General features: G+C 25.5%; 1 protein-coding gene and 1 long non-coding RNA gene across 2 annotated transcripts; both read right to left on the reverse strand.

Moving 5' to 3' along the window:
- Window positions 1-858: 858 nt before the first annotated feature.
- On the reverse strand, window positions 859-2,268 carry LOC122513931. The gene is made up of 2 exons (XM_043630466.1): window positions 1,585-2,268; window positions 859-915 (listed from the first exon to the last, which is right to left on the reverse strand). The coding sequence occupies exons 1-2, from the start codon at window positions 2,266-2,268 to the stop codon at window positions 859-861; spliced, it is 741 nt and encodes a 246-aa protein (XP_043486401.1).
- A 9,788-nt stretch (window positions 2,269-12,056) lies between these two features.
- LOC122513729 lies at window positions 12,057-13,810 on the reverse strand. The gene is made up of 2 exons (XR_006302835.1): window positions 12,997-13,810; window positions 12,057-12,932 (listed from the first exon to the last, which is right to left on the reverse strand). It is a non-coding gene; the product is annotated as an uncharacterized LOC122513729 (long non-coding RNA).
- Window positions 13,811-15,057: the final 1,247 nt, after the last annotated feature.

Consider the following 15,057-nt stretch of genomic DNA (forward strand, 5'->3'; position numbering starts at 1 on the left):
GTGAGGATATTTTTAACTGTGAAGAATTTCGTACAATGTTTGGAAATTTCACTTACGGTAACAGTTTATTTGGTGAAAATAATGAACGTACTGTTTTATTCTTTAAAATATTGGAACAAGTTAACAGAAAGCATAATAACATACGAAGTAAAAATAATCCGCATCTTCATCAAAATATAAATTTATAGGAATCAGCGATGGCCACTTAAAGAAAGGATCCCACGGTAGTAGTAAAGTTAAATTCGTCGTTATCAGAGAATTTTTTTTATAACTATCTTTTAAAACACCAAAATCTTAAACCATTTTAGGAACAAATCGTGATAAGAGATGATGAACTTTGTATGCTTTGCGTGAATATAAAGAGAATTTGATGAAAGTGAGTCTCCAAAATCATCATCAAAAACAAAAGGCTTACAATAACATATGAAATTGTATTTTTGGTGGAACTTTATTAGCTTCATTCATTTTGAGACACACAAACAAACAAAAATAGAAACAATTGTATTGTAAACAAAATTTTTATTTTATTTCTCAAAACACTTATTTTTGATGTATTATATGTATATATATAAGCTAAACAACATTATTTATTATTAGATGATTATTAACGTTTAACGTAAATATATCAAGGACGTAAACCGGCGTTGTAATTTAGGATCGTTAGTTCTTTTTTATGTTTATCAAAATTTTGCCAAATCTTTATTTTTGATGCTTAATTGCAAATTATTGTGAATTTTATTTTTTTTTTTATAAATTTCTTTCTGATTATTTTTAATACCAAATGTTAAGTAATTAAATTTTTTCAGTTGCTGATAATTTTTTCAAATTATCATACGAGTAGGAAATTTGATTCTTAAATTAGTTTAAAAGTGCTATTCTATTTACGTAACCAGTCAACATTAATCTCGCACTTATCTACGAAAAATAATATTAAAAATTTTATAAAAAAAAAAAATAATTATAATTAGTAGAATTTATAGTACTGTAATCTTTAATACTTTGTACCATAATTATCACAAGGTTAACTGATGATAATTTTTAAAATATATAATAATGTATTTAATATTTTTTTCGGAAATATAATACAAATAAAAAAACACTATTTCCATAATGAAGAAATGTTTCGTGAATAGTAAAATTATGTTAAATTATAGACAAAAAAAAAATCATAATTTTAATTCAAATAAAAGGACAAAATTTAAGAGAATTTTTATGTATAATACAAAAGATAAATAAATAAATAGAAATGGTGCAATGATATGAATAGAAATCATTGATACATATATATATATACTTTTTGGAGAAATGAAATAAAAATTATTGAGTATTATGCTTTGCAAAATTAATATATACATTCTTCCATATTTGTATTTGATGAGCAATTCCTTGAAAATAAAAACTTTCACTTTGATAACCCAAAAATTTTGTCATAGCTTGTATTAATAATTCTTCATTGAGAAATATTTTTCTTTCGAATTGTTTCTTTAAAGAAGGAAGAATAATATGGTGAGAACAGTTAAAGTCAGGAGACTTGTAAGGTTGAGGAAGAATTTTATATCCCAATTCGATTATTTTTGTAAGTACTTTTGTTTCATATAGCTGATCAATGTCATGCTGAAGTATTGCACATTTATTAAGAACCGGTTCGGGTTCTTTTAACAGTAAAATTTCATGAAGTTTATCTAATTGTTTGCAATAAAATTCATCGGTTAAAATTTTATTTTTTGGTAATAGTTCCAAGTGAAGGAAGCCTCTGAAATTCCACCAGAAAGATATCTTCGCATTGTGCAGTTTTGTGTAAATTTTCCAATTTAGTGTTTCAGATTTATTTTCATTTCGGCTTGCGTGATGCAGAGTCAAATAAGACACACAAATTTCATCTAATACCACAATTTGTCGGTGAAGTTGTTTGTTTTTAGTGATCTCTAAGAGATAATTGGTTACTTTATATCTCTGAAAATGATAATAATAGTTTCCAATTATATCATTATAATTTTGCATAGTGCGAAAAAATGCAATAGCCTCCTCAGTCTGGATTGTTGAAATATTTTTAACTTTAAGAGACATTTTAACATTTTCCTCATCATCACTATCATCTTTTAATGAACGGTGTCCTTTACGAAATTTGTTAAACCATCTTTCACATCGGTAATAATCAATAGCATTTGCACCAAGCGCCCTTTGAATGTTCTTTGTAGCATCCGAAACATTCGTTCCGCGTATATATTCATAAAGCATACAATTCCTAAGATGAAATTCCTCCGTCATTTTATTGCCAGCAAACTTGACAGTTTTAAAAACGATGAATTTAACAGTTTTATTAAGCGCAAAACGTTATCACTAAACTTTTCAAAGTTCTTTTTCTTTCATATAAAATATTTTCAGGTTTTATTGTTTAAATAATCACGAATAAACCGAACGAATGCTTGATAAAAAAAACGTTAATAATTATTATTAAGCCCTTTTGTTTGATTATTGAACGGTTACGACGGTTACGTTTCTGCGAAAAGTAAGGGAAAGATAACGCATTAGATGGTTTAACTTTATTAAACGATTTTAAACTAATAAATAGATGAAGGTCGTTCTTATTTGAAAACATTCGTTAGAGTGAGAAATATAACAACAACGTGAAGAAATAGAAATGAGAAGAAGAAACAAAATATTAATATTTGAAAAATAATAACGATAGATTTTTAAAATATGAGTAAGATCGGAAATAATATAAATCTTACTAAAATAAATACACTTTAACTTAAATACGCGTTAATTCTTTAAACGAGTATCTTTTACAACGGACGGATATCGACTGAAAAAGGGGTTGCAATTGACCAACCCTTCTGCTTATGTCTTTCAAATGAAAAAAAATCATAGATATGTCACCCTTCTTTTACATTCTCGGGAACGACACCAGATGTTTTCATACTAATGTGAAAACTTTACCCCATATACTCGAGATTGTTCGATGCCATAATTATAAAAAAAGAAAAAGAAAAAAAGGAAGGAAGCAACATTTGAACATTACGTTCTTTCTACGCGTGCACTCGTATTATGATGACACGTTTTGTTCGTATGAATATTTTAGAAAACATTAGACAATTATTGTAATTAAGGGCAAATTAGAATGTATAATGAAAAAAAGAAAAAAAATAGACTAGAGTTTGTTAGTCATTTCTTTGCAGTTGTTAACACAAGATTATTCCTTATCGCGATGTTTACAAAAGGTATTAGTTATTACGAACAACACTTTTTTTTTTCAAATCGATTAGTTCTTTTTTTTATGGAACATCAAAGTTCCTCGGGTATGTTGGCCTTATTTTGTGGGATTTCTGTTTTCGTATTCCCACTGATAGTGCATCAGGTACATGTATTCGTCTTATACTTAAATATAATACGCAAGATTGTTTCATTCATTCAATTTGTTTATCAACTAATTTAAAAGCTTTGTCACACTTTTAATTAAATAACAAATATCGACAAATATTTGTGTATAATTTTCAGTAAAAATAATACGATTGAATCGACTGTCTTATTTTTTATTGTTATTTTTAAAGAAAATCAATTAATACGTCAAATTTTTTAAAATAATCCTCCAACGATTTTAGTTTTATCAGATCTTCATGTTAGAGATGAAGCTACAATCGCTTATGAAAGTACTCAAGCCAATGATACTTTTTTTGTACATTCTCTATTGTCATTATACAATTTATTTGAAATTCTTAATGGTTCGTACAAATTCATTAGTGTGTGTGTGTTTTTTTTTTATTCTAACAGATATTTTATATCAAAGTATTTTATTTCTAGATTAAATTGATAATAACTCACATTAAGTTTGATTACGAACTGTTGATGAACGAAAAAGAATTAAATATCATGGAAAAATATACAAATCAAAGTAAATTATATACGAGCTTTCTAATGGGTAAGCTGTAATGAAAAGCTGTAATCGTGATAATTGCAAATAAGTGTATATTTCGTTTTATTTTTACAGTTGTCTTTTACTTTTATTTTATTTTTATAATATCGTCAAGTATTTTCAACGTTTTCCAACATATTTTTGGAACATCAGAAGATATTGATTTAACATTACCTTTACCCGTTAATAATATCTCACATGCAGGATTCCTATATTACAATTTGCTTATTTATCAAATAATAATATTTTTTATGATGATATCAATTGCCATTATTATCTATTCAGGATATTGGGCAATTATACAACACATTTGTGGTCAATTCAGTATTTTTATGTAAGTGTCTTACATAAAAGTGTTTTACAACAAAAATATGACGAGTACATATAGGGTTAATATGTAAATCAAAAATATTTCATATTCTAACAATATTCTTTATGATCAATTAAATGTCATTATTTTACACGTTAATTGCAGGGAAAAAGTACGTCGACCGTTTGAAAATAATCAAATGCACGTACAAAATGATTGGTATTGTATAACACCTCAACAAGAACGAGAATGGTTAATTGACATAATCAATTGTTATAATAGAGTCATAGAGTTAGTGTAAAATAATTTGTTTTTGTTAATAAAATTCATTTTTTCGATGCTTATTATTAATAGTAATATCAGATATTCTAATGCATGAATATGGTTCACATATATTTAGTTAGTGTGTATGAAAGTGATGTATTAGAATGATCATTTACAATATACTCGATAATCAATCTTTTTCTTTTTATATTAAGGCTCATCAATTTAATAAATAAATTTTCCAAGATGACTTATTTAATAGCCGTTTGCGTTTCGATGCTACTCGTTATACTTAATTTTCTATATGTAAGTATTGTAACATTGTAATTTAAAATATATATATATATAATGTATAATATTAGGTCAGAGGAAAATTTTCTTCGTATTGTAATGCAAAAGTGAAACAAATCTATTTTATATCAGCTTTAAAAGACACGCAATTATTTTCGGATCTGATTAATATTATCAAAATTATTCGAACCTAAAGTAATTTATTGGATAAATACGAAGAAACTGTTTTTCCCCGATCTAATATAATTATAAACTTATATTGGATTTTTATAAATATATTTCGTTGTTACTTAATTTTCTTTAAGGTTTTCCAATTATTTACCGTATTACTTAATGTAAGAGAAATATTAGAAGGCATCATTTTCACTGTAGGATTTATATTTACTCTATATATTTCTTTTTACATTGGACAATTGCTTACTAATCATAGCAATGCAGCTTTCATAGAATTGTAAGTATTTGTTATGCCAATTATTCACTCCTAAGGGTGTATGTGTTCAAAAGTATACGTTCACAAATGAAGAACGTATATCAATCAATCTACGTATCCTAAGCCTAATATATAAAAAACACATAATTTTATTTAAAAAAAAGAAAAAAAACAGTTAAACTCGTCTACCTACAAAAAGAAAAAACTGTTAGTAATACAGGATTACGTAAGCCTTAAACAAAATAAGTATCATAAATATTTTTTTCTAACAATAGCAATTGGGTGTCCTGTTTTAAATGACCCACTGGATATATAATTATGCAATACTCAATGTGATTTGTTTCTTATGTTTTATAAAAAAGAAAAAAACAAGTAAGATATTAATTATTTTAGTAAAAAGACAAAAAAGAGAAAAATATTCTATTTTTCAGATGCAATATTCCGTTTTATACTCTATCCATAAAAACTCAAAAATTGCTATTATTTTTATTAACAAGAAGCGTACAACCGTGCGAGATTTCAATTGGTAATATATTTGTAGCATCGCACAAAGTTTTTGCTGCAGTAAGCAATTAATTATTCGACTAATCCATTTTCATTTATATTTTGTACGTTTAACAACGAATATAAATATTATTTCAGATAATACAAAAAGCGTTTTCTTTTGCCACGGTGTATTATAGTATGTGAACCATCTTTGGAGTAATAAAAATATTATCTTTTTTAGAACATATTTTGAAAAAGAAAAATAAAAAAACTCAATAAAATACTCATTGTATTAAATACGTAGTAATAATTGTGAAAATATATAGTGCTTGCAACATATATAGTGTATCAAAATTTCGTTCATTTCTTTTCTTATAATAATAATAATAATAATAATAATAATAATAACAATAATAACATTTCAATAATTGCAGATGGAGAAATGGAAAAAAAAAAGTTCACTTTGTATTTTCATACAAATACCATCATTTTAAATTCATGTTTGTAAGAATTTTTTCGATTTAATTTTTTTTTTTTGTTAACTCCTGAAAAAGGTCGCTGCACATATTACGAAACACTGTGTATATTAAAAATATTTATAAGCATGAACTTTCCTATAGCGAACCAATATTTATTCACTGTATTCTTCGAAGAAATGTGTTCGGTATGCATATTATCGATTTAAAACAATTGCACCCTATACTATTATACCAATTAATTTTGTTTTCTAACACTCGTTATTATTTTCCAAGCACCTGTGTACTGTACACTGGCTGAATATCAACTGACAAGAATCTCTGTCAGCAGACACTTCTGCGCAAGTTCTTGCATAGTGAAAAAAAAAAGAGGAGATATATAACAACCCTCGTTTTATGGTTGGAAACAACCACCTGTTTATACATAGAAAATAAACTTTTTTTCTGTATTGAGTGTTCGTCAATACTATAATAGCATAGGGAAAGCCCAAGAATTATATTTTATTGTTATGATACTATTTTCATATAACTGTTTTACAAATAGGTCTATTAACTATAATAAAATGTTATTAAAATGCGTAATACGTAATGGAGAAGAAGAAGAAGAAGAAAAAGAAGAAGAAGAAACGTGAAGCGTGTTATTAACTCCGAAGCAGAAAACATAAGATTCATCATTATGTCTTTGAAAGGTTCGAGTTACTACAAGCAACATTTTCTTTATTCCAATCGATTAGTACAATTTATAATGGGTTTAAAACCTAATCAAAGCTCGTATGATCAATTATTTCGATGGTGTACTGTATCTGCTTATGTATTACCAATGATTGTGCATCAGGTAAACATTTTTCTCAACGAATCTACGATTATTAATCAAATTAGGCTAATTATTATTTGGAAATATTTAAAATATTAAATATTGAATTTAACTTTTCCTTTTTTTTTCTTTTTCTTTTTTTTTTTAACAAAGAATAGTGCAAATTTGTTCTGTGAGAATTTTGGTATAAAATCATAAATAAAAGAAATATTTAGATATTTCTATTTAAATGTTCGATTCTATTGCATATATTTTAATTATTTCCAACTATGTATACTTTGTACATCATACAATTGAAAATTTTCAGTTTTATCAACTTTTTAATGGTAACATTAAATTGACATCGAACTTCAATTTGCTGCAAAAGATGATAAGTGCACTATGTATTATTTGTACATACAGCGCCGTTTACTTTCGTTTCACCACAGTTCGTGTTATTTCGATTATAATAAATTAATATTTTATTCATATATATATAAAGTATATTTAACAACGAGAAAGGATTACATATTTCATTTTTAGGTACAAAAATTAGACAATTACATTAAACGTGATTATGAACAATTATCGAGCAAAAAAGAATTATTCATTTTAAACAGATACACGAAACAAAATAAATTATTCACAATTATTATCGTTGGTAAGTAAATACGTATCTCGGAACAATTATTATGCGAATAAGTTATATTCACGTTTTTTTTTAGGTTTTTGTTACCTTTATGCTATTTCCTTAACAATGCCAAGTATTTTAAGTGTTCTTCTACATATTTTGGGATTTTTAGACAACGTAAAATTAACTTTGCCTCTTCCTGTTAATAACATTTTTAATGGAGGCCCACTGTATTACAGTTTGCTTATTTATCAAGTAATAGCAATCTTTGTATTGTTAACAATATGTAGCGTATGTTATTCAACGTATTTGGTAGTAATACAGCACGCATGCATTCAATTTAGCATTATAATGTACGTGTTTAATTAATACGCGTATTAATAAAGATTTATTTTTCTACGTCGTGTATATTATCATGAATAATTCTTTTTTCTAATCATATTCATTGCAGTTTTAAAATACGCCAACCATTTAATGAACAGAAATGTGAGAAAGAAGTTTGGTACAGTAAAACACATCAAGAAGAATGGGAGTGGATTGTCGATATAATAAAACGTTATAAAAGAATCACAAAGTTAATAACAAACGATTTATAGTACTTTCTATAATATAATATATATTTTTTAATTATAATTAAATTTTGTTCTCTCTTTGTAAGGTTTGTAGATTTGACAAACAATTTGTCCAAGATTGTTTATTTGGTTGAAATTTCATTTGCGATGATACTCATATTCTTTGATCTAATTTATGTAAGTTCATGTAAGATATTTAATTCGTGAAAGTATATTTATTTCTTTTATATTTTTTTTATTTTAACGTATTGCTCGTTGTATATTGATGTCACGTTTTAAGACATTTGTTTTTTTCTTTTGTTTTTTTTATTAATGCCTTCCTGTTAAATAAAATATTTGTTTTTAGATATTGCAATTATCGGTAATATTGAAAAATACAAACGGAATGTTTGAATGTTTCATTATCATTGTTGGATCTATATTGACTATATACGCTAATTTTTACTTCGGACAAATGCTTATTGATCATAACAGTGCAACTGTCGAAGAATTGTGAGATCTTACGAATATATAAAAAAAAAAAAAATAGGAACTTTAATAACACATATTTAATTAGATTTATTTAAAAGATCTCCAAATATATGATGAATTAAAACATTATAATTTTTTTTTCTTATTAAAATAAGTCTAATTTTTATTTTTTATTTTTTTTATTTACAGATGTCAAGTTCCATTTTATGTTCTTTCCATAAAAACTCAAAAGTTATTGTTATTCGTTATAGCAAGAAGCATGAGACCGTGTGAAATTTCAATCGGTGGTATATTCGTGGCATCGCATGAAATATTTTCCGAAGTGTGTAACAATTATTATAAATAACGTTATTTCAGATATTTTTTTTTCTTTTTTTTTTTAAGACTCTCTTGTCAAATATTTCTTTTAATTCTAATATATCTACGAACGTATTATTAACAACAGATTTATTATTTCAGTTAGTCCAAAGAGCGTTTTCATTTGCCATGGTATATTATAATATGCTGTAATTGTAGTAATAACGATATACAACAATATATGAAATTTATTTATTATCGTAAGGAAAAAAATGTATAATTCGATTTCTTACAGAGAAAAATGATGTATCTATTTACGAATATAGTTGCTTGAAATGTGTAGTAGTATTATGATTAATATTAAAAATTACGAAAAAATATCGTATACTCAAATTTGGTTCATTTCACGTGTGGGTTTTTTTAATACTTAATTGACATAATAATCAATGTAGCATAACAAGACGTAATAAACGTAATTAATTTTAGTGTCGCTAAAATATTCTGACCGATTTTATTTTTTACAGCTATTGTGTTCGCTTTAAGAAATTAGAAAACGTAACTGTGATACTTACTTTATAGGAGAACAAACAATTTCTCTTACAAATATATATGTGCAACATAGGATGAACGATATTATTAATAAATAAGACTTTGTCGTTTAAATTCAGCTTTTTATGAAATGTAGTGTTCGTTCTATAATCCAACAAGTAACTGAGAAGACTAGCGATCCTTCTGCGCATGCTATTGGAAATTTATCATAGTATACAAAGTATACCACCCTTAACTTCTTATTTAATTGTTGGGAATTATCACCTGTTTTCATACCTACTACATACAATTAAATAATATTAAAAACCGATCGATAAATCAAATGTAAAATATAGAAGATAATATTAAATATTAGCTTTTATCGATTTTTTATTATAACTGTTCCTATTTTCATATTAATTTTTGATAACTCGCGCTACCATCGACTATAATAAAAGATTCTAAACCGGGTGGAATGGAAGAGTGAGATTTTATTTCATGACAATTATAAAAAAAGCGTTCACAATGTCGGTAAAAGGTTTAATCTATTTCGAACAACATTTTCTTTTTTCAAATCGACTAGTTCAGTTACTGATGGGTTTACGTCCGTATCAAAGTTCGAATGATCAGTTGTTACAAATTTGTATTGTAACGATTTACTTATTACCTATAATTGTGCAACAGGTACGCGTACATGAAGGATTCCGATTAGATCTGAATCCATTGTTGTTATTGTGATATTATATTTAAGAGTTTACATTTGAATTTATTTGAAAATATTAATAAGAACTAATAGAAAAAAAGTTCTTTGTTTTTTTTTGTTATAATTTGTAGCGCGAAAATAATTTTAATTCGAAAAAAATCTAACCGTTTAAGCGTATACGAAAATACTGCTGAATGGATTAATTTACTTATAAATTAAATTATATTAACTTCTCTTTTTTTTACTTCAGTTTTATCAATTTTATATGTTAATTGATACCAGTCTGCACTCGGCTATCAAAATTCTGCAGAATATAATAGCTGCTATGTGTTTCCTGTGTACCTACTGTACAACTTATTATAGATTCATAACCGTTCGTATTATTTTTTGTAATAATAATATCACATTAAAAAAAGAAGAAAAAGACAATTTAAAAAACGTAAACATTTTATTTTTAGATAAAATTAATGTATTCTTATTTTAAATGTACCTACGCATCGATATCCGACGAGGATGAATTGAACATTTTTGAAAAGTATACGAGACAAACCAAAATGTATACGTATTTTTTTACGGGTAAACATTACAAAAATGTATAGTATTAATCAGATTTATAATCGGATATAAGTACGATATTTCGATGAATATCATTGTATCGATTATTTTAGGTGTTACCAATCTCTGTCTCATAGCAAATATATTTCCATCTATTTTAAGTGTATTTATCTATCATTTTGGGACCATAGATAATGCTCTCGTAATATTACCCCTCCCAGTTAATAATGTTTCAAACCCAGGACCACTATATTATAGTTTGCTTCTTTATCAAATAATAGGAATCTATATATCTATTAATATTACAAATGTGTGGAATTCATTATATTTGACATTAATACAAAACGCATGTTGCCAATTTACTGCTATCGGGTATGATGTTTAATTTTAAAATAACGCTTGTTTATATTTAAAATATTACAAAAGTAAACGAGATTTTTTTACCATATTTTACCTAGACTTAAATTGCGACAACCATTTTTAAATAACAAGATATGTAATAATGAACAAGATGAGAATAATATAAATTCTTGGAAAGAATTCGATTGGATAGTTGACATAATCAAGCGTTATAAAAGAGTCACGGAGTAAGTAAAATATAATTGTTTACAGAATCAGTAATTAAAGATATACCTTTTAACTTTTTTTTTGTTATATACGATAATGAATAATTTTTCATTGTTTAAGATTTGTTGATCTCATAAGTTATTTCACAAAAATAAATTACTTATTATGCTCTTTCTTTGTGATGATCCTTATAATATTGGATTTTGTTAATGTAAGTTATCGGTTTTCCGTAAGTAGGAAACATGGTAAAAAAACAATTTTCTTTATACTTGAATATATTTGTAATTTAAAAAAGAAATCATGTAACTGAAAAGACTGTAGAAAAGAAAGTAATCTTCTTTTATACAATAGAGTGTTATTGTACCTTGTTGCAAAACATATTTATCAATTGTACGTTCCACAAAAAAATACAAAATTTCTTTTATATAATATATCTATATTTATAATTAATTTTCTTTTAGATATTTCAATTAACTTCGGTGTCGCAGAAAACAGGGGAAATAATCGAGTGTTGTGCCTATGTTGTTACTTCTATATTTATAGCATATATTAATTTTTTTATGGGTCAAAAGATTATTAATCATAGCAATATTGCTTACGATGAATTGTAAGATTTGTTAAATATTCTAGACTATTTTTCTGCACCGGTTATTATTGAATTGTTAAAGTAACTTTAAAAAAAAAACACATATATTAACCCTTTTGCTTCGAAAGACTTATATACAGGGTATCTGAGTTTTTTTCATGTTAATAAGAAACAAATGCTATATAAACGTAGGTCATTTAAAGCTTTATTCAAAATTTATAACATACACAGAACTACTAAATATCATCTTTAAACAGCACATTTAAAAAAGTTTACAATTTATGTAAGGTATTTTAGTAGAAGTGTACAGGAGCGAAAGAGTTAACAAATATTTATAAAATTTATATAAAAGATAGTCTAATTATTAAGCGATTCACTATTATGTATTTTGTATACAAATCAAAAATTTCTGTACAGATGTCAAGTTCCGTTCTATATGCTTTCCATAAAATCTCAAAAAATGCTGTTATTTATGATTGTAAGAGGCAGAATGGAATGTGCGCTCTCAATTGGAGGTTTTTTTATAGCGTCTCACCAAGTATTCTCTGAAGTAAGAATATTAAAGTTATTTATTTTTAATGAATCATTCTAACAACAACATTTTTATTTTAGTTAATACAAAAAGCATTTTCTTTTGCCACGGTGTATTATACTCTTATTTAAATTCAACTAATTTTAAAATAATAGGCAAAATGTAGCTATAGCAATGGAATATAGTAACAATTCTTCTTTTTGCCTTCCTCCGTGTTATTAATAGGCATTGTACTGCATAATAATAAAAGATCCACATTGGGTAAGAAAGTTGTCGTTGTGCCATAATTACTTTTATATTTTTCAGATAATAATTTATGATTATCCATATTCAATAAATCATAAAATTAAGTAATTACTATGCCTAGATCAGAATAAGATACTACTATATTGTTCCATTACTTCTCTCTAGTTTTCTTAACAAACAAGTTTATAGCAGGTGACGTTAACATTAGACTTTCCATAGTTCTATTACTTTTCTTCTTCGCTTTGATGGTATTACTCTCATCGACAAAAAAAATGAGTGATCTGAAAGGAAATATTATATGTAAAAAATATTTATTTCCTTAATAAGTATGTTTTAAATCCGTACCTTTTGCCCATTGATATAGAATATTTTCTTCAATTTTATGAATGCAATATGTGTTGATGGATAAATAAGATAAATTATTAGAATGAGTTTCAAACACACTGAGAATGATAATGTTTACATCCAAATTTATAAAATTATATTTTAACTCAAGTAAACAAAAGATTTTCTTTTCTTGTTTGAATATATCTAGTTACTATGGATATATGATTACTGACGTATAAAGTTTTTATAAATATTTTCATTTGTACCATTTTTCTAACCTTAATGTTAAAAAGATGCATCATAGGCGCAGCCATTTTTTTAAGGAGTAGACACGAGCGCCACTAATCGGGTCTTTTGCGAAACTTAGACACCACAATATCCCCGCTAAATTTGAAATTTATGATAAAGAAATACACGTCCGTTTGTGTTTTACGAAAAAGTTTAATGTAACTATATTAAATATATTAAATATTACAGTTTTATATAGTGTATCATTATTAAAGACATTCATTTATTACAGAATATCTTTGAGATTCAGTGAATACTAAAAGTATCCTTCCGAGAAAAATATTTAACGAAATATTTGCTATTCTTATCGATTTTATTATACACGTTTAAACAAAGCTTTTAAACGTTAAGAATTAAAAAAAAAAGGAGGTTTCTTATTAAATTCTATGATTCTACGCTTCTCGTCAATACCTCTCTCTTTTTCTTGTAATCCTGTAATTCTTTTATGAAGTAAAATTTTCAAATCGGTTTAAATTACATTTGAGAAAATGATGTCGGTTTAATAGTGAAAGATATTAAAAAAACCAGAAACTTCGTTAGATAATTAAACTACAATAAAAAATATTATACATTCTTTGTATTTCTATAAACGTTTAGAAAAATAATATTTAAATATACATACTTACGTATTATACGTAAATATATCTTTACTATCAAGCCGACAAAATTATAATAATATACGATATCTAATAATATGCTATTTTTATTCGTTCGATAACAAGAAATATATAGCGAGACTCGATAAATTGTTTAAATATTATTTCAAATAAGAACCTAACGGATATTGAATTATTTTAAATATCATTTTCTGCTCTTTTTAAACAAGATCTATTATATTTATAACATATTTATTAAGATCGATGGATTTTCATTTAATAATAACAAAACAAATAAATATATAAATGATGATTTGCAACTTTATTAAAACGAAAGTTAAAAAAATAAAATACGTATAGAAAAAGAGTCGAATAAATAATTATTTTTAAACAATAATGAGAAAATCCGACGTATATATGTATATAAAAATACACGAGAATAAATAAATATATACATGTATATATATATATATATATAATGATTTTTAACATTTTCACATTATTTAAACAAATAAATTAGAACAGATTTTTTAATAAATAATTATTTATAAGCAATCACGAAGAAAAAAATGAAATATATATCTATATATATACTTATGTACATAAACTACTGTTCAAAAAAATTTGACCACTTATATTTGTAATGATAATTCAAAAACAATTGCAGCCATTGTTATTATGTACTTTTTTATACAAATAACAACTTGTACTCTTTACCTCCAATCAAATTACAAACAAATATTTTTTCAATCGATATTTGTGAATAATTATAACAGAGCTATAAATAGCACATTTCCTTAAAATCAATTGTCTCAATTATTCCTACAAACTCAACTTATTTCGAAGATGATCGTCATACAAAAACAACGGAAAACGGAGCATGCGGAAAAAATAATAAACAAGAAATTTTCAAATATAAGTTTTCCAAAGTGGCAAAATACTTTTGAGCGGTAGTGTGTGTGTGTGTGTGTGTTGTAAGTGTAAACATAAGTTATTTAAATAAATATATGCAATTGAATAATCGGAACCAATTGAATAAATTAATCTAAAAATTACTGCACTTCGATTTGCCTCTACATATTAACCTCAACTTATTTCGAAGATGATTGCGTCAGACAAAAACAAACGAAAACGGAAGCATGCGGAAAAAATAATATTTCAACCACAGAAATTTCAAATATAAGTTTTCCAAAGT

This window comes from Polistes fuscatus, unplaced genomic scaffold (genome assembly GCF_010416935.1).
Source record: "Polistes fuscatus isolate 324 unplaced genomic scaffold, CU_Pfus_HIC Scaffold13, whole genome shotgun sequence".
Classification (NCBI taxonomy): Eukaryota; Metazoa; Arthropoda; class Insecta; order Hymenoptera; family Vespidae; genus Polistes; species Polistes fuscatus.